The sequence below is a fragment of the Pongo pygmaeus genome, chromosome X (assembly GCF_028885625.2).
Source record: "Pongo pygmaeus isolate AG05252 chromosome X, NHGRI_mPonPyg2-v2.0_pri, whole genome shotgun sequence".
In the NCBI taxonomy this organism is placed as follows: domain Eukaryota; kingdom Metazoa; phylum Chordata; class Mammalia; order Primates; family Hominidae; genus Pongo; species Pongo pygmaeus.
In genome coordinates this window covers 75,708,383-75,729,120 of record NC_072396.2, presented here as the reverse complement: position 1 = coordinate 75,729,120, position 20,738 = coordinate 75,708,383, and the positions used below count along the sequence as shown (strand labels likewise).

The following is a 20,738-nucleotide window of genomic DNA, read 5'->3' as shown; positions in this document are numbered from 1 at the left end:
TCATTAATACTTGTTTGTAGCCTAGTATATAATCTACCCTGCAGAATGTTCCATGTAAAGTTGAGAATAATGTATATTCTGTAGCTTTTGGATGGAATGTTCTGTAAATATCAGTTAGGTCCATTTGGTCTAGTGTGCAGTTTAAATCTAATGTTTGTTTGTTGATTTTCTGTCTATGTGATCTGTCCATTACTGAAAATGGGCTGCTGAAGGCCCGTACTATTATTGTATTGTAGTCTATCTCTCCCTTTAGGTACGTTAATATTTGCTTTATATACTTAGGTGCTCCAATGTTGGGTGCATATACATTTACCATAGTTGAATCCTCTTGCTTAACTGATCCCCCTTATCATTATATAGTGAACTTCTATATCACTTTTTAGTGTTTTACTTAAAGTCTATTTTTTTAAGACAGTCTTGCTCTGTCAGCCAGGCTGGAGTGTAGTGCCATGAACATGGCTCACTGTAGTCTCAAACTCCTGGGCTCAAGTGATCCTCCCACTTCAGTTTCCTGAGTAGCTGGGACCACAGGTGCATGCCACCATGCCCAGCTAATTTTTAATTTTTTTTTGCAGAGCTGGGGTCTGGCCATGTTGCCCAGGCTACTCTCAAACTATTGGGCTCAAGCCATCCTTCTGCCTCAGCCTCCCAGAGTGCTGGGAGTTCCAGGTGTGAGCCATAGCACCTGGCCCTGAAAGTCTGTTTTATCCAAGTAGAGTTACGTCTGTTGTCTTTTGGTTTCCATTTGCATGGAGTATCTTTTTTCCATCCACTCACTTTTAGTCCATGTATGTCCTCACAGGTGGAGTGAATCTCTTTTAAGCAGCATATAGTTGGCTCTTGGCTTTTTTTATTCATTAAGCTACTCTGCTTTTTAATGGGATAATTTAGTCAACTCACATTAAAGGTAATTATTGGTAGGTAAGGGCTTACTACTGCCATTTAATTAATTGTTTTCCAGTTGTTTTGTAGAATCAATCCTTCCTTCCTTCCTTCCCCCCTCCTTCTTTCCTTCCTTCCTTCCTTTTTTATTTCTCTCTTACTATCTGTCTTTATGGCTAAGTGATTTTCCTTCATAATATGTTTTGATTTTTTGCTTTTTATTTTTAGCATATCTATTATATGTTTTTGCATTGTGGGTACCATGAGGCTTACAAAAAAATCTTAACAATTTAACTATGATTACAATAAAAGAGAAGAAAAAAACTCTTTAACTCCACCTCCCAACATTTTGAGTTTTTGATGTCACAATTTAAAATTTTTATATTGCATATCCCTTAACAAATTATTGTAGTTACCATTTTTATGGTTTTGTCTTTTAACCTTCATACTAAAGATATAAGTAATTTACACACGATCATTAGATTAATAGAGTATTCATATGACTGTGTACTCAGTGACATATATTTTCAGATGTTTTCATATTATTCATTAATGTCTTTTTCTTTCATCTTGAAGAACTCCCTTTAGCATTTCTTGTAAAACAGATCTGATGGTTATATATTTCCTCAGCTTTTTTTGTCTGGAAAAGTCTATATCTTCTTCATTTCTGAAGTATTCTTGGCTGGCAGTTTTTTCCCTTAAGCACGTTGAATACCTCATCTCACTATCTCCTGGCCTATAAGGTTTCTGCTGAGAAGTCTGCTGTTAGGCCTATTAAGATTCCCTTATATGTTATTTGCTTCTTTTTTCTCACTGCTTTCAGAATTCTCTCTTTGTCTTTGATCTTTGACATTTTTATTATAATAGGTTGTGACATAGTCTTATTTGGAGTAGAATTTATTTTCAAATATATATCTTCCTATTGAACATGTCTAAAGTCAAATTCACTGTCTTTACTACAAACCTACTGCTATTGTCTTTCCTGACTCTATTCTTGGTATCATCATTCCTTCAAGTAACCCAGACTTGAAATTGTGTCATTGTCTTCAATTCCTCCTCATCCCCTGCCTCTCACTACAGCATCAACGCTACCATAGGGAATCATTGGCCAAATCTAAATCCTCTATGATTTGACTTTCAACTTTTATTTACCATTGCTCTTCTCTTACAATGAGAATGCTGTCACCAAAACAGTCTACTTATCATACCCAAAGCACAGCCTCTACATGTCTACCTTCATACCTTGATTCTTATTTTTTCCTCTGCCTAGAATACTCTCCTTTACCACACTCCATTTCTACTTCTTGCATTTCTCTCTGTCAAGGCCTAGGTCATCTGTCACCCACATGAAACTTTCTCCAATCTCTAATAGTAAAAATAATCTTCCACTGATTCTGAGATCTCATAGCACTTTTTTCATATCTTTAAAATTTGACAATGTCAGACTTGGAGAAAAGTTGTGAGGATAGTACAATAAAAATTCTGGATAGCCCTCATTCAGATCCATCAGATGTTTCTGCTGAGCTTTTAATCTCTCTCTCTCTCTCTTTCACATTGATATCGTCATCTATACTCAATCACACGCACATATTATTTTTTTCTGAACCATTTGAGAGTAAGTGGCAGACACGATCCCCATCTAACCCTAAATAATTCAGTGTTTATTTCCGAAAAATTATGAACTCTCCTACATAAGCACAGTATAATTGCCAAAGTCAGGGAATTGTTTAACATTAAACCAATACTATTAACTATCTACAGATACTATTAAGATTTGTCATATAGCCCAATAGTGTCTTTATAGGAAAGAACATCTAAAATCATGAACTTTATTGAGTTCTCAGGTGTCTTGAGTCTCCATTTATCTGGAACAGTTCCGGAGTCTTCATTTTTCATGTTGTTAACATTTGTGAGGAATACAAACCAGTTATTTTGCAGAATATCCCTCAATTTCAGTTTATGTGATATTTCCTCATGATTATATTCAGATTATACATTACTAAGGTAATGCCAAGTTCTTTTCCATGTGTCATATCATAGTGTTGATTAGTCCCATTGCTGATACTGTAAACTTTGATCACTTGGTTTGATCATTTGGTTAAGGTAGATTCTTCCATGTACCTACACTGTAAAGTTATTATGTCATCTTTTGTAATTAAAAAAGTATCTTGTAGAGATGTACTTTGAGACTATGTAAATATACAGTTACTCTTCAAACTTTCGCTCACTGATTTTTTCATCCATTAATGACTCTTCCTATAGCACATTTTATTTCATGTTTTTTAATTTAATATATTGAATAGATATATTCCCATGGTTCAAAAATTTTTAAGTACAAAAGGATATACAGTGAAAGGGTAAAATGTCTTTCTCCCATCTCTGTTCCCCCAGATACCCTGTTCCCCTTCTCGTGGGCAGTCAGTGTTGTGTGTGTGTGTGTGTGTGTGTGTGTGTGTGTGTATCCTCCCATGGACATTTATGGATGTGTAGGTAAACACAGATATATATGTGGATAATTTTACCCCTATTTATCCAAAAGGTAGCATAGTATACACACAGCTCTACCTTGCTTTCTTTCACTAAAACTATATATCTTGATGATAACTACATATATATTCCAATTATCTATTGCTTCATAACAAATCACTCTGAAACTCAGTAGCTTAAAATAACAAAAATTTTAAATTTTTAAAATTATCTTTCACAGTTCTGGGACTTGGCTGTGTTCAGCCAGGCAGTTCTCACCTGAGGTCTCTCATTTAGTTTTGGTCAACAATGTCTGGGGCTGAAATCTTCACAATGCTTGCCCACTCATATGTCTAGGGATTGATACTGGCTGTTGGCTAGAACCTCAGCTGAGGTTACCTACAGCTGGTACACCCACAGATGACCTCCTCATGTGTCTCTCCACATCTTCACAGCATGGTGACTAGGTTCTACTAGTAAGTGTCCCAGCTGCGAGCTCTATTACTTTGTATAGCCTAGCCTCAGAAATTAGGTAAGTCACTTTTGCCTTAATCACAAGCATGTCTGGGTTCAAGGGAAGGGAACACAGAACTCATCTCTTCATGGGAGGAGTGCGAGAGTCACATTGTAAGAAGAGTAGGTTGGATAGGAAATTGTTGCAGCTATTGTTGAAAATATAATACCACCATCTAGATCTACTTCATATTTTCTGAATAATTGTGTGTCATTCCATTATTTGAATATATCATAATTTAGTTAGCCAGCCTCTTATTGATGAACATTTGAATTGTTGCCAGAATTCACAATCACAAAAATGCTATAGCAAATAGCCTCATAGCATACAGCATTTCACGTGTGTGAAATTTATCCTGCAAGTAAACCAGAACTCGAATTGATAGATTAAAAAATAGGTATTTTTTAACTATACAATTAAATGGCTTTGAATATATTCACATTGTTGTGCATTCTTCACCACTACTCATTTTAGAACATTTGTATTACCCCAAAAAGAAACCCCACTTCCTTTATCCATCAACCCCCAATCCCTCCATCCCCCCAGCCCTAGGCAGCCACTAATCTACATTCTGTCTGTATAGATTTGTTTGCTTGGGACATTTTATATAAATTGAGTCTTGCAATATGTGGTCCTTTATGACAGGCTTCTTTCATTTAACATAATATTTTCAAGGTTCATCCATGTTGTAACATGTATCAGTACTTCATTCTTTTATTGCCAGATATTATAACCTATATAAATATACCACATCTTATTTATCCATTCATCAGATGATGGACATTTGGGTTCTTTCTACTTTTTGGCTATTATGAATAATGCTGGTATAAACATTCATGTACAAGTTAATGTGGACATATGTTTTTATTTCTATTGGCTGTATAACTAGTAGTGGAAATGCTGGATTATATGGTAATTCTGCATTTAACCATGTTAGGAATTGCCAGGCTGTTTTTAAATATTTTCAATACTGATATATATTTCCAAATAGCTCTCCATAGGAATTGTCCAATTTTTATTCCGATCAGCAGCATATTGATGGTGCCTGTTTTCTCAAAGCCTCACCAAAATAGTGTTATCAACTTTAGGGACTTTTGACAATCTGATAGGTTAAAAATGTTATCTTGGTATAGTGCTAAGTTAAAGTTTTTCTATGAGTGAGGTTGAGCACCTTTTCTTATCTTTAAAAGCCATCTATTTGTTTTGCCAGCAGTATTTGTTTTGCCAGGTTTTCTTTTGTTTTTAATTTTTTAAATCTACATGTTGGAGTTCTTTATATATAAGGGAAATTATCCTATGAATTGCAAATATTTTTTCCTAGTTGGTAATTTGTCATATGACTTTCCTTACAGTGATTTTTGAAATAATTCTTTTGTTAAATCTTTGTCTTTAATTTCAACTATATTGAAGCCCATGAATAGGGTAAAAGAATGCATTTTGTCAAAAGCACAGCTAAAACTAAGACTTATTCTTGTGTAGGTACTGGCTTTCAGGGCTGACTGTTAATCATAGTTTTATAAGGATTCTTAGTAAATTACATTGATTTCCTAGTGAGAGAGACCTATCAAAAACAGGCATGTTCATTATAACACTGAAAGAAAAGATGATTGCCAGAAGCTTTACTTACAACTGATGTAGTCCTGTCGTTAAAATTCTAGAGGACCTGACTGGAACACTGAATTGTATAATGAAGGGAGTGCTACAGTGAGAGAGCTTCTTACAGAGCTGTATGGCAAAGTGGGAGAAATTCGTCACTGGGGCCTGATCCGATACATTTCTGGGATCTTAAGGAAGAAAGTGGAAGCACTTGATGAGGTACTATAAATTCTTGAATTTATACCAAATCTAAATAAGAGTGCTTTTTAAAAATTGGTTTCTATAATTGTTTTTTAAAACAACCATAGCCTCTAACCATTTGAGATGTCTTTTCCACATAAAATTTGATATTAAGTTCTTTTTGTTAGTGAATGACAAGTAAGAATTGTAGATTTATAAAATGTTATAAACCATAACATCTTTATAATGATATTAAGAATTCTATATCTTAAGAATGAATTTACACTAGGTTCCTACCTCCTAGAAAAGGAAACGTCCATACACCATTAGTGGGAATGGAACTTAGTATAGCTACTTATGGAAAACAGTATGGAGGTTCATCAAAAAACTAAAAGTAGAACTACCATGGGATCCAGCAGTCCAACTGCTGGGTATATATCAAAAAGAAAGGAAATCAGTATATGGGAGAGATAGCTACAACTCCCATGTTTATTGTAGCACTATTCCCAATAGCAAAGGTATGGAATAAACCTAAATGTCCATCAGAAGATGAACAGATAAAGAAAATGTGGTATATATACACAATTGGATATTATTCTGCATTAAAAAGACTAAAACCCTGTCATTTACAGTAACATGAATGGAACTGGAGGGCACTATGTTAGTTGAAATAACCCAGGCACAGAAAGACAAATACCACATGTTCTCACTCATATGTGCGAGCTTAAAAAGTTGATCTCATAGAGGTAGAGAGTAGAATGATGGATACTAGAAGCTGGGAAGGGTAGTCGGGAGTGGGGGATAAAGAAAGTTTAGTTAATGGGCACGAAAATACAATTAGATTGAAGGAATAAGATCTAGTGTTTAGTGTCACAATAGGGTGACTATAGTTTACAATAATTTGTCGTAAATCTCAAAATAACTAGAAGAGCAGATTTGGAATCTTGCCAACACAAAGAAATGATAAATATTGAGGTGATGGATGTCTCAATTACCCAGGTTTGATCATTACATGTTGTATGCTTGTATGAAAATATTACATGTACTCCATAAATATGTATAACTCTTATTTATCCACAAAAATTGAAAGCTTAAAAATTTAAACAAATTTTTTAAAAAGAAAGAAAAAACCCCCAGAAACCAACCAAACAAAAATGTTCCTACTTTCTAGGAGATAGATGAAAAGACCTCATTGTTTCTTCCTAGAAATCCTTCTTTTCTGATCTTCATGGTATTTTCTGAGGAAGAGAGTTCAGTGTGTCATTATGTTAAGGAGGAGCAAAGGTTTTTCAGCTGAAAAAAGAAATGTTTGTGGAAACCTGAGGTGTTACGGAAACGATAATATTATGCTATCTCTTGTTAGGCCTGCACAGACCTTCTCTCCCACCAGAAACATTTGACAGTAGGACTTCCTCCAGAACCTCGAGAAAAGACTATCTCTGCGTGAGTATGGCTGGGTTTGATCAGGCTTCTCTGAGAAGGAATGGTGTGGACTTAAACAATTCCCTTGCCCTAATCTGTCAGTGGATGATAATGTCCTACATATGTTCACCTCTATCAGAGACACCTAGTGGAAGAATGTTGGTAATGGTAGGGCAAGAGTAAATGAAGGAGAAAACTCACAGAGTAGTACTCAAACTCTTTTTACTTATTGGATTTTCCATACCTGCCATTCAAAAAACGAAACAAACAGGGTACCTTGAATTAGCAAGCACAAAATGGCAGCCATACTCTGGAAAGAGAAGGTGAAAGAAAGTGGCTAGAGCACAGGGCTGACCATGAAACTCCATGCTGCTCATGAGGAATAAAGGGGATGGAGGTCATAGTCAAAGAGGAGAAATGGCTACTTACAGAGCAATGTGAGGTAGCACCCCTCCAGGAACCCTGTAATCAGAGTGCCACTGTCTGAGGTCTGCCACAGCCTCCAATTGGAAACAGTACCCTAAGATAGGCTTGGCCTGGAGGGAGATGTGAGTCAAGTGATGGGGCTGGGATGGAAAATTGAATCTTTATACATGAGTCTTCCTTTTGCCACTGGCCATGCCAGTAAAATTCATCTGCAGTAAATGTGTTTAATTTCATATCACACCAGTGCCAAAATTTAAATCTTGCAAACAGTCTGTATCTCCAAGAAATATTTTTAGAGAGATTCTAACTTCATTCATAAATGATCTGAAGAATCTGTTTTTCTACTAGGAGTAATTTTAAAAAAGGGTATTCACCCCCGCTTGCCAGTTCTACTTCTGTAGCCAATGTAGTAAAAAAACTTTTGTAAATATTTCTCCCTCATTTTTTCCTGGTTAAACTCTATCCAGAGCATGTTTTTTGTTCACAAAATTTTTTTTACTACATTGGCTACAGAAGGGATACTTTTGCTGATGTCTGCATACTACTTCCTTCCTGGTTTATGTCCATGATTTCTGTTACCCTTGAGTTGCAGTTCAAGCTCCCATATGAAGGTTTAGAGAAACGTAAGTTCCAGCAAGCTTCACCACCACGGGCTTAAAGTGCTCTGGGTACTAAATAGACTCAAAAAGCAGTCTAGGCCACAAGGACTGCAATTCCTGGACAAATCCTTGTGCTGTGCTGGACTCGAAGCCAATGGACTTGGGGTACATGCGACCTAGTGAGACATCAGCTAGAGTGGGCAAAGGAGTGCTTGTGCCACCCCTCTTCCAACTCCAGATAGTGCAACTCTGGGAGAGAATCCTTCCTTCCACTTGAGGAGAGGAGAGGAAATAGTAAAGAGGACTTTATCTTGCAAGTTGGATACCAGCTCAGCCACAGTAGGATAGGGCACCAGGCAGAGGCATCAGACTCCCATTCCAGTCCGTAGCTCCTGGATGACATTTTGACACACACCTTGCACCAGAAGGGAACCTGCTACTTTAAAGGGAAGTACCCAGTTTTGGCAGGAGTTATCACGTGCTGACTAAACAGTCCTTGGGCCCTGAACAATCAGCACAGTGACCAGACATTCTGGCTCCAAGTGTGACCAAACACATGCCCAGCTGTGGTAGGTATAGGGAGAGACTCCTTCTGCTTGAGAAAAGGAGAGGGAAGAGTAAAGGGGACTTTTTCTTGCAGCTTAGGTACCAGGTTGGCCACAGTGGGGTAGAGCACCAAGCAGGTTTTTGAGGTCCCGGATTACAGGCCTGGCATTTGGCCCAGGAACTGCTAACAAATGTACAGTGCAGTGGTGGTTCAAGAAGTTTTGCAAAGGAGATGAGAGCCTTGAAGATGAGGAGCATAGTGGCCTGCCATCAAAAGTTGACAACGACCAATTGAGAGCAATGGTTGAAGCTGATCCTCTTAAAACTACATGAGAAATTGCGGAAGAACTCAGCATCGACCATTCTACAGTCAGTCATTCAGCATTTAAAGCAAATTGGAAAGGTGCAATGGGAGAAAATATTTGCCAACTACCCATCTGATAAGGGATTAATAACCAGAATGTATAAGGAGCTCAAACAATTCTATAGGGAAAAAAATCTAATAGTCTGCTTTAAAAATGGGCAAATGGTCTGAATAGACATTTCTCAATAAGAAGACATACAAATGGCAAACAGGCATATGAAAAGGTGCTCAACATCATTGATCATCAGAGAAATGCAAATCAAAACTACAATGAAGTATCATCTCACCCCAGTTAAAATGGCTTTTATCCAAAAGACAGGCAATAACAAATGCTGGCAAGGATGTGGAGAAAAGGGAACCCTCATATATTGTTGGTAGAAATGTAAATTAGTACAACTACTGTGGAGAACAATTTGGAGGTTCCTGAAAAAAGCTAAAAATAGAGCTGCCATATGATCCAGCAATCCCACTGCTAGGTATATACCCAAAAGAAAGGAAATCGGTATATTGATGAGATATCTGCACTCCTGTGTTTATTTCATCAGTATTCACAATAGCCAAGATTTGGAAGCAACCTAAGTGTCCATCAGTAGATGAATAGTTCAAGAAAATATGGTACATATACACAAGGGAGTACTATTCAGACACAAAAAAGAATGAGATCCTGTCATTTGTAACAACATGGATGGAACTGGAGGTCATTATGTTAAGTGAAATAAGCCAGACACAGAAAGACAAAGTTCACATGTTCTTACTGATTTGTGGGAACTAAAAATCAAAACAATTGAACTCATGGAGATAGAAAGTAGAATGATGGTTACCAAAAGACTGGGAAGGGTAGCAGGGTTTATGGGGGTTGGGGGTGGAGATGGTTAATGGGTACAAAAAGTAGTTGGAGAGAATGAATAAGATCTTGTATTTGATAGCACAATAGGGAGACTATGGTCAAAATAATTTAATTGTGCGTTTTAAAATAACTGAAAGAGTGTAATTGGATTGTTTGTAACACAAAAGATAAATGCTTGATGAGATGGATACCCCATTTACCCTGATTTGAATATTACATGTTGAATGCCTGTATCAAAAATCTCATGTACCCCAGAAATATATACACCACTATAGACCCACAAAAATTAAAAATTAAAAAAAATTCAAAGAAAAGAATTTGACGAGAGGACACAATTCAATCCATAAAATCTTGCTTCTGGAAAAAGAATCTTTTTTGTCAGTTTTGTGACACTGTAGGTAATCCAAAGAAGATGGCATGGTTCATGCCCCAGAGTGCTTTGTGTCAGCAGGAGAATCAGAAGTGTGGGAGGATGTGTGTATACCTCTGTGTGTGTGTGTGTGTGTGAGTGCACGTGTGTGAATTGAAACTATAGAAAATCAAACAACTCTGTCAACTGTGATTGTAAAGTAATAAAATGGTTTCAAAAAGGCACAGCTAGTATTCCATTGTAGGGTTGGGATGCTGAAGAGATGTTGGTTAAAGAAGGAATACATTCTAATGTTCAGTAGCAGAGTAGGGTGACTATTGTTAACAACAATGTATTGTATATTTCAAAATAACTAGAAGAGAGGACTTGAAATGTTCCCAGCCAAAAGAAATGGTAAATGCTCAAGGTGATGGATACCGTAAGTACCCTGACTTGATCATTACACATCCTATGTATGTAACAAAACATCACATGTACCCTGTAAATATGTAGAAACATTGTGTATTACAAAAAAAGCACAGCTTAAAATTAATTTAGTACTTTGTAGCCATAATAGTTACTTGTCAAATGTTCAAAGCTAACTATGAAAGACTAGTCTAGAAGAACATCATGGTGTGAGTTTTAAATAAATTTTGAAGGAGGAAGAGAATCCAGATTTAGAGAGAAGAGAGCAGAGCTCCTCTAAGTTGATATGGGCCAGGGTGGTTTCAGGAGGCAGTGAATGAGCTTTGAAGTTTGAAAGAATCAGAATGCTATTGGTAATGATGAAATGTTGAGGCAGTGACTTGGACTTGGATAAAGCTTCTTCATTTTTTCAACATATTTAAGATTAAGTGGTTGTAGAATATTGTCTTTCTTCACTGTTTTCTTCCTTAGACCTCTGCCCTATGAGGCACTCACTCAGCTGATAGATGAAGCCAGTGAAGGGGATATGAGCATTTCAATCCTTACACAGGTGAGAAGAATTGTAAAGGCTAATCTGGTGATTGATATTTTAAAGTTTGTTTTCAATTGATCTAGCAATTTCCAAAGACAACAAAATAGGCATTGTGAGACCTAGGCCATTATTTTTGTCTATATCTACTCTGTGTGCAGGAAATAATGGTATATCTAGCCATGTATATGCGAACCCAGCCTGGCCTCTTTGCTGAAATGTTTCGACTTCGAATTGGTCTGATCATACAAGTTATGGCAACAGAACTGGCCCACTCCCTTCGATGCTCAGGTACTTAATTCAGTAACTATTTTAAGTGGAATTCACTTTTGATGTAAGTTTATAGAGTTTGGAATCAGGAAAGAAAGAAAGCTAAAACATTTAAACCAAACACTGCATGTTCTCACTCATAGATGGGAACTGAACAATGAGAACACATGGACACAGGAAGGGGAACATCAATCACACTCGGGACTGTTGTGGGGTGGGGGGAGGGGGGAGGGATAGCATTAGGAGATATACCTAATGCTAAATGACGAGTTAATGGGCGCAGCACACCAGCATGGCACATGTATACATATGTAACTAACCTGCACATTGTGCACATGTACCCTACAACTTAAAGTATAATAATAATAAAATAAAATAAATAAAAATTATTTTTTAAAAATAATAACCATTTAAAGTCTATGGAAATTGTCTTAAGGTAATACAGGAAGTAGAAAAAAATGTCAATTTAAAAAATCTACTAAATCTTTGTAAGAACAATGCGAGTCCATGATCAAGTGGAATTTATCTTAGAAATGCAGACTTATTGACTATAGACACCCTGCACTCAAATTCTAGGTCTTACTCATTCTATTTCTTTTTGTAACGTTAACCATACCCACCTTTCCTCCCAGCCACTGACTACCCTTCCCAGCCTCTGGTAACCATGCTTCTACTCTTTATGTTCATGAGTTCAATTGTTTTGATTTTTAGATCCCACAATAAATGAGAACGTGCAATGTTAAAAAAAAAAAAGAAAAGAAAGCTAAAGCATTTTTATCCATAGCTCAGAAGCTGGATATGACAACCTTATTCCCCTGTTAGTCGCTATTTATGCAAGTCAAGGAGCTGATATGATGACACATTTGTGTATCAGTTCACAGCTTCAGAATGCCATCTCCTGTGGGCTCTTCACTCCAAATCCCTCTTAACTTACCACTCTTTGCTAACTTCATTTCTCTAACTCTGGAGAGTACTTGAGTGTGACAGACTGGGTTGGGTTAAGATTTAGGCAGTGGAGCATCTGTACACCAAGAATGAGTCACTACATCAGTGGATCATGGTGTCAGTATTCTGTCTAGTCACCATCATGATTGCATAAAGGAAGATGACGTTTTCATTAACATCTATCTGACAAGACTGTCTTTGAAATTAACTATAGGTGTATTTGGCAAGATAAAAGTTTTAGTTAGAAGAATTGTTGGGGCCTGTAAAAGCTGTAGGGCAAAATGGTATAAAGTGTGAAGGGGAAAAATGGACCCCTATGACATGACTCCTTATTCCATTAGTATTTGTTTGGTTTCAACAAGAATTGCAAAATGATACAGATAGGGATGGCACAGAAAAATAAAATCAAAATTGTAAAACTCAATTTTAGCCATTCTTTCTGTTAAATTTCCCCCAAAAGACTTTTAATTGAGCTGTTAACAAGTAGCTAAATTTATCAGTTTGAGTCAAACCTAACTCAAACACATGAGATAATTTATATTTAAGTAACCCTTTGACAGAAGAGAGCTAACAATTATTTTACACCTACCATATGCCTGATACTGTGATTTTTGCTTTAAGTTTACATATATTGTGTCATTTAATCCTTTCAAGAATCCTCTGGAGAAGAAGGTATTATTGTGTCACTTTTACCAATAAAGAAACTGAAACTCAAGAAGGTTAACTAACTTCCCCGAAGTAACATAGCTAGTAAATAGCGGAATTTGAGTCTGAGTCCACCTGATTGCAAATGATTTCCAGTTCAGTACATTGTTATAGATAAACATTATATAGTATAATTTTTTTTTTTTTTTTGCGAGAGAGTGTGATTGCTCAATAATAAATCTCAATAAGGGATAAGCCCCTGAATATTCACTTTTCCTTAATTTAGCCTGTTATATTTCTTGTTTTCCTGTGGATTCATGAAAACCATGGCTCTTTATTCCTTATAGGATAAAGTCAAGATCCCTGGGTCTGATATTTAATACCCTCAACAGTCTGGCCTTTATCTTTTACTCCCACAGTACTTCCCACTAATTTTGTCAGTTCCAGTCCTTGGAGATTGATGTCTCCATTGATTTCAAAGGCAATTATTGTCTATACGTCTCATTTGGCACATAGAATATGCAACGTTTTATTGTTTATCTTGTTTTCATGTTCCATCACTCTCAAAGAGATAGTCAGACTCAAGATTAGGTATCATGTCATCATACCTGCTTGTACTAATGTTACTTAAAATGATGACCTGCATGTAGTCAACTTTTAATAAATGTGTGATGCTGATTAACATGTTCAAGTTATCCTCATATATTCATAATTTCATGGATTCAAATCTATCTCTTTTAAGTCTCTATTATTTCCAGGCTGAGAAGTTTTAATTATTTTAGTCTATATGCATATATACATTCATTGCCTTTCTCTGAATGGCCTCCAGTTCCATTGTTCTTCTTTCATTCTTCCCACCTTCAAATAAAGATTTTACTAAGTACCCTAATGGTATGGAAGCGGGGTGAAGAAGAAATCAACTACCTCGCTAATCCACAAACTGGATAGTCAGTCCTTAAATAATTAAGAATCTATGGAAGTAAGAATACCTAAGCAGTAGGGTGCTATCAATTTATTTTGTAATTCTGTTCTTCCAATCAAGTGACTCAGAAATTCTAAGCAAGAAAAGAAATAGAGAAAATATAGAGAGGGCATGGCAGGCAAATTAGAAGTCCTTCTGTTCTAACATTTCTGCTGACTAGCTGAGGAAGCCACAGAGGGCCTGATGAATCTCAGTCCTTCAGCCATGAAGAATCTCCTGCATCACATTCTCAGCGGCAAGGAGTTTGGAGTGGAACGAAGCGGTGAGATTGAATAACTGATTTTCATTTCATACTGTTTGGTTTAAGTGTCCCATTGGTTTTAAAATGTTTTTCCTTCAACACAGGAACCTTTTGCCCCAAATAAATAAACTCCAATATATGAAACAGAAACCGAGCTGTCTTCTGGAACAAAATTTGGAAACCACTATATTTTTCCTTAAATGATATATCAACTAAGTGGGTTGATTACTATCATGTTTCATTTTTAACTGTTTAATGCATTCCCTCACATTATCTTAAGTCTCCACTTTAGGACACCTAGCAACCCATATCATCTGAAACTTTCTTGTATTCTAATTGGCAATAATTCAGTAGCTCTTACAGTATTGTATTATGTGTATAGCTGCTTACGGTACTTCTAATGTAACCCTTCAACTTTAAACTTACAAATTAATAGTCCACCTACATTTGTGGTTTTGGTTGGATTTGGCATTGCACACCTAAAGCAGCAGAGCAAATGAAAAGTGGTTATCTCTCATGCTCAGCTTTCAGGGTTAGGGTAAGTAGATAGATACAGTCAGAAGGATGGATGTCAGACCTTAGAGTGGTAAAAGAAAGTTAAAAAGCAGTGCGTTTCAAGCAGGATATCTTGCTAAAATGCACATTTTGATTCAGTAGATCTGGGGTGGGACCTGAGATTCTACTAACAAGCTCCTAGGTGGTACTGATGCTGTTGGTCCATGGACCACATTTCAAATAGCAAGGTTATAGTTTTTAAATTAAGTTAAAAATAAGGATATATATGAAAGTTTTTTTTTAAATGTGATGGGGAAGAAATTGAACGTTATTATCCTCTCTCTTTCTCTGTAATCTCTCATACTACATAGTTCGTCCCACTGATTCAAATGTCAGTCCTGCTATTTCTATCCACGAGATTGGTGCTGTTGGAGCAACCAAAACAGAACGAACTGGGATCATGCAGTTAAAAAGTGAGATAAAGCAGGTAAGATACTACTTGGGAGATTAGCTGGGATATTGCCATGTTTCAGAACATTCTTTTGGAATCAAGACTTTGTTGGGTCATTTGTTTCACATTCTGAGTTTAATTTGAGCCATTTATGTTTCAGGTGGAATTTCGTAGACTGTCAATCTCAGCTGAGAGTCAGGTGAAACAACTAGGGATCATTTAACATGGTTTAACTTACCTTTAGTTCTATATAACATGCATGAGCTCATGGCCTTTTTACAAATAAGATAACAAGTCATGGAGTAGATTGTTTGAATCGCCTTTATAACAGTCATTTTGCAGATAGCTTTCCTTTTTCTGGACCAAAGTACTTTGCTAATTTTAGAAGGAAAGTAACTTGCATCTGATAACAAGAAATTGAAGTTTCTCTTATTAGGACTGATGTAATTTTGGAATTAATTTTCTTTATAAAACAAGACTTAGACTTCAAGCAAAGAGTCTTTGCTTGACCAGAGTTTAGGTGGGCTTCTCAACCTTTTCCTAGGCCCATTTGTGCACTTCCTTGTAAAATCCAGCTTTAGCAAGAGAACCCTGCTAAATCAGTTTAGCCAGAAACCCCTATCCTCGATATCTTATCATCCTTGACATCTGATCAGGCTCCTCATCTTCTGCCACCCCCAGGTGATGTCCAATCACCCTGGCCTGTCTTCTTCAGCAAAAATCCTGTTAAGATGGTTTAGCCAGAATCCTCCCTACCTCTGATGTTTCCCTCTTAGTAATTTTCCACCCCTTGGCTATAAATTCCCATTTGATTGTGTTGTATTCAGAGGGGAGCCCAATCTCTCTCCCTTACTGCAAGACCTCATTGCAATGGTTCTGTACCTATTAACAATGGTCCTGAATAAAGTCTTCCTTACCGTGCTTTAACAAGTGTCATTGAATAATTTTTTCTTTAACAAGATGTAGAAAAGGTGCTGTGGACACATAGAGGGAGAAACATCTAAATCAGTCTGGGAGATAGTGGGAGTCACTAAATACCATGTTGTAGCCTCTTAATTTTTCCTGCAGGTAAGAATAGAGAGTGTTGCATTATACAAGGAAATAGTTAACAAAAGCTTCCATAGCTTCTTTTTAAAACTCGAGGAAGTCATGTGGTTTTAAGATCTCCAAGTTGAGAAATTACTGATTTGGCCTCTCCTAGAAGCACATTTTATGAAAAGCTTAAAACTACTCCTCCTGTTTTCAGAATAGAATTATGATAGCATGCAGTATTGAAACCTCCAGAAGAGGAGAGGTGAAATGGAAATTTGGAGTTTTGTTTTTAGTTTTTGTTTCTTTTTTTTAGTTTTTTAGCACTGGGTTCTCACTATGTTGTCCAGGCTGGAGTGCAGTGGCTATTAACAGGCACAAAATCCTGGATTCACGCAATCCTCCTACCTCAGTCTCCAGAGTGGCTGGGACTAAGGCATGCCACCATCTTGCTATTTGGTTTTTTTAAAAGGAATTAGAAACCATTCAGAAAGACAATGAGCCAATGCTTGAAGCTTAATTTGAGGTAACTTGAGTACACTCATCAAATACCCTATGGTATTTATATTTATGCAAGAATAAGTATGAAAATGGAGTAAGAAAGGGCCTTGTGTTCACTTTACAGTTTTCTCGAATAATTTGAATAATCTGAACATTTTCCTATTTGAAACGTGAAAGAACTACATTCAGTACTGAATAGTTAGTTACATTGGCATTATTTGTAAATAATCTTTGATTTGGTTGAGAGTTATTGGATAAACATTTTATAATTGTTGATAGTCACTCAGTATTACTTATAAGTTCATTATATATTTACAACTTGAAGTACATGTTCCCAGCTAGATTAATATGATGTTGAGACTTGACCTACCCAGCTACATCATTTAAGTTTTTTCTACACGTTCACTACCTATAGGTTTTCAAGGGAGCCAAAATCACTAGGACTATAATTTAGAGGACTGAGAGTCCTAAATTTGCATTACTTTCTTATTTCTAAATATTAACTTCCATCCTTACCTGCCTGTCTGGTATTTTGTATTGTTCTAAGCCATTTTTTCCCTATCACTCAAGAGTGCCCTCTTTTCTGATTATGAAAAAAAAAAAAACATTATAAGGGTATTTTTATTTCTTTTCCCTTCACCATGGCTTCTAGAGTAAAGCTATTTCATCAGCTTTTTAATGATTATGTGCTGACTACATACTGAAATAGTCTCTATTTTTAGTCCACTAGTGACTTAAAAGTACAAATAATTGTTTCCTGGCCTCATATCTTTTAAAATTTTATTTTCTCAATTTGTTTTCATAGTCCAATGGTGGTCATCCCCTGGGTATAGATTTGATATCACCGTCTTTTATGGTAACTGCTGTGATCTTCTCATATATGCCATTCACATGTGCTTTGAATATGCTCTTATATAAATCATGACATATACTGGTTGATTAAAAAGAAAAACAAAATTAATCAAGAATTAAAATAAGTATAAAGCAATTTCATATATGGGGGTGAATCTTTTCATTTATTTTCCAATAACATAGGGAAGGGAGTTAACTCCAACCTCTTTGCGATTTCAGAAAACAAAATTCAATTTGCTAAGTATTGGTTAAGTATAAATTCTTGGTCCTACCCTAAGTACACTGAGTCGGAAAGACTGCGGATGAGGCCCAGTAATCTGTTTTATTTAGATGATTCTGATGCATTTTTAAGTTTGAAAGCCACTGGGTTAGCTATTCTTCTGATATTCATTTAGTAAATATTAATTGAGTGCCAGTTTTGTGCCAGGCACTGTGAACAAAATGGATGCGATCCTTGCCCTCATGAAGCTTACAATTTAGGAGGACTGCTCTCTAGTTAAATTTATTTGGTTTAAATCAAAGACTCATAATGGCCTATGATTTCTGTTTCTCAAGCTGAAGAGATTTAGGCTAGACAATAACCAAACAAAACATTGAAAATTATTTGAAACAATATTAGTATTTTGGTTAACCTTAATCAAATACCCTGTAATGAACTAATAAGACTTGGCCAACTCTATCATATCCACATTAACATAGGACAGGGGTATAGAAGAAAATTTAAAAACTCAAAATGATTGATATTTGGCTTTGGAAAACAGTCTGAATTGTACTTTATCAGATCTATACCCTTTCTGGTTTGACCTCACAATCAACAGCCTAGGATCTTGGTGGTATAAACAAGACAATGAAGATAATTAAATGGCAGTTCATCTACTCAATAGATAGTCACTTGCCAATAGAAATGTTTGGGGGCTGTTTTCTTTTTTACATTGCATTGGTTGGTGATTTAGGCATTTTGCCCAAATTAAAATGTGAGAAGTTCTTTTCTCAGAAAATATTTCTATTATCTTCTATCTTATATTTATTTCTGAATTTAAACTGTTAACCACTTTGCCCAATGTATTTTATCCTTTACTTAGTATAAGTTTTTCAAAGTTCATTATGTTTTAGCATGTATCAAAAGTTTATTTTTTTCATTGCTGAATAATATCCTACTAAATTAATGTACCACATTTTATTTATCCATTCATCAGTTGATGGACACCTGGATTGTTTCCACTTTTTGGCTGCTATGAATAATTCTACAATGAACCTTCATGCACAAGTTTTTGTATGGACAAATGTTTTCACTTCTCTTGGATATATATCTAGGAGTGGAAGTGCTGGGTCATATGGTAACTATGTTTCGCATTCTGAAGAACTGCCAGACATGTCCAAAAGGGCTGCACCATTTTGCATGCCCACCAGCAATGTATGAGAGTTCCAATTTCTTCACATCTTCACCAACCCTTACAATTGTCTATCTTTCTTATTATAGCCATCCTGATGGGTGTGAACTGGTATCTAATTGTGGTTTTGATTTGCATTTCCCTAATAGCTAATGATAATGAGTGTCTTTTCATGTGCCCAATGGCCATTTGTTTATCTTCTTTAGAGAAATGTCAATTCACATTTGTACCTATTTTAATTTTTTTTGTCTTTTTATTGTTGAGTTGCAAGGATTCTTTATATATTCTGGATACAAGTCCCTTTTAAGATATATAATTTGCAAATATTTCTCCCATCCTGTGGGTTGTCTTTTCACTCAATACCATTAAGTATTCTTTAAACAACAAAAATTTTTAATTTCGACAAAGTCCAGTTTGTCTATTTTTTCTTTTGTTAATCATGATGTTTTTGGTGTCATATCTAAGAAGGATTTGCCTAACCCAAGGTCACAAAGATTTATTCCTGTTTGTGTTCTAAGGGTTTTATAGAGTTAGCTGTTATATTTAGGTCTATGATTATGTATGGAGGGATCCCCAAGATCACCCTCAGATTTAATGATTCACTAGGAAGACTCATAGGACTCAGCATATAGTCATACTCACTGCTACGGTTTATTACACCTAAAGGGTACAAGACGCATTGGGCACAGTGTAACTACAGTCAATAATAATTTATTGTACATTTTGAAATAATAAAAAGTATAATTGGGTTGTTTGTAACACAAAGGAAAGATATATGCTTGAGATAATGGATACCCCATTTACCCTGATGTGGTTATTATGCATTGTATGCCTGTAATAAAATGTCTCATATACCTCATAAATATATAAACCTACTATGTACCTACAAAAGTTAAAAAAAAATTTAAAAGAGTCATTGGTCAAAGTCCAGGGAAAACAGACACAAGCTTCCAGAGTACTCTGTCAGTAGAGTCACCCTGCAATGAGTTGTGACAAGATGTCATTGCCAACCAAGGAAGCTCATTAAAGACTCAGCACCCATTGTTCTTGTTGAGGGCTGGTCATGTAAACAGCCTCTGTCTGGCATGTATCAAAACTCTGGACTCCCAGGAAGAAAGCAAACGTTCAACATAAACCATAGCGTTTGTACAGTTTAGGCATGGTAAGCCGCTGTTATTGGCTCTGGGAATGGTGAGAACTCTCCCAGAATCCAAGTTTCTAAGTTTCTAAGTGCCAGCCAAGGGCCAACCTTGTAAGCAAGCCTTTCCAAGAATAGCAGTTCTGGCCTACTGTCTTAACTCTTTTCTGCACAATGGGCTTAATTTTTGTGTGTGGTATAAGGTAGAGAGTTCAACTTCATTCTTTTGCATGTGGATGTCACTGTTCCAGCACCATTTGTTGAAAAGGCTATTTTTCCCTCATTTAATTATCTTGGCGTCCTTGTTGAAAATTAATTGACCAAAATATAACGGTTTATTTTTGAACTCCCTGTTCTATTCCATCGATCTATATGTCCATCCTATACCAATATGACACAGTTTTGATAGTTTTGTAGTTTTGATAGCTTTAGAGTAAATTTTGAAATCAGGAAGTGTGAGCTCTCCAACTTCAGTCTTCTTTTTAAATATGAATGTTAGGATCAGCTTGTCAATTTCTGCAAAGATCCCAGCTGGTATGTTGATAGAGATTGTGTTCAGTCTGTACATCAGTTTTTGAATTATTGCCATCTTAATGATGTTAAGTCTTCTGACCCATGAATATGGAACTATATTTCAATTTATTTAGGTCTT

The 20,738-nt window shown here is 36.1% G+C and overlaps 1 protein-coding gene across 4 annotated transcripts in view; it reads left to right on the top strand.

Annotated features, from left to right (window-relative positions):
• Positions 1–20,738, top strand: part of PHKA1 (phosphorylase kinase regulatory subunit alpha 1) — a 129,062-nt gene that overhangs the window by 90,101 nt on the left and 18,223 nt on the right. For 2 of the 4 annotated variants that reach the window (XM_054472053.2, XM_054472051.2), the window contains 8 exons: positions 5,521–5,677; positions 7,002–7,081; positions 11,089–11,167; positions 11,308–11,437; positions 14,149–14,250; positions 15,096–15,211; positions 15,336–15,374; positions 17,511–17,561. In XM_054472053.2, coding sequence (XP_054328028.1) covers positions 5,521–5,677; positions 7,002–7,081; positions 11,089–11,167; positions 11,308–11,437; positions 14,149–14,250; positions 15,096–15,211; positions 15,336–15,374; positions 17,511–17,561 — 754 coding nt within the window. The remainder of the gene's footprint in view (positions 1–5,520; positions 5,678–7,001; positions 7,082–11,088; positions 11,168–11,307; positions 11,438–14,148; positions 14,251–15,095; positions 15,212–15,335; positions 15,375–17,510; positions 17,562–20,738) is intronic. The other 2 variants (XM_054472050.2, XM_054472049.2) reach the window with 1 other exon arrangement.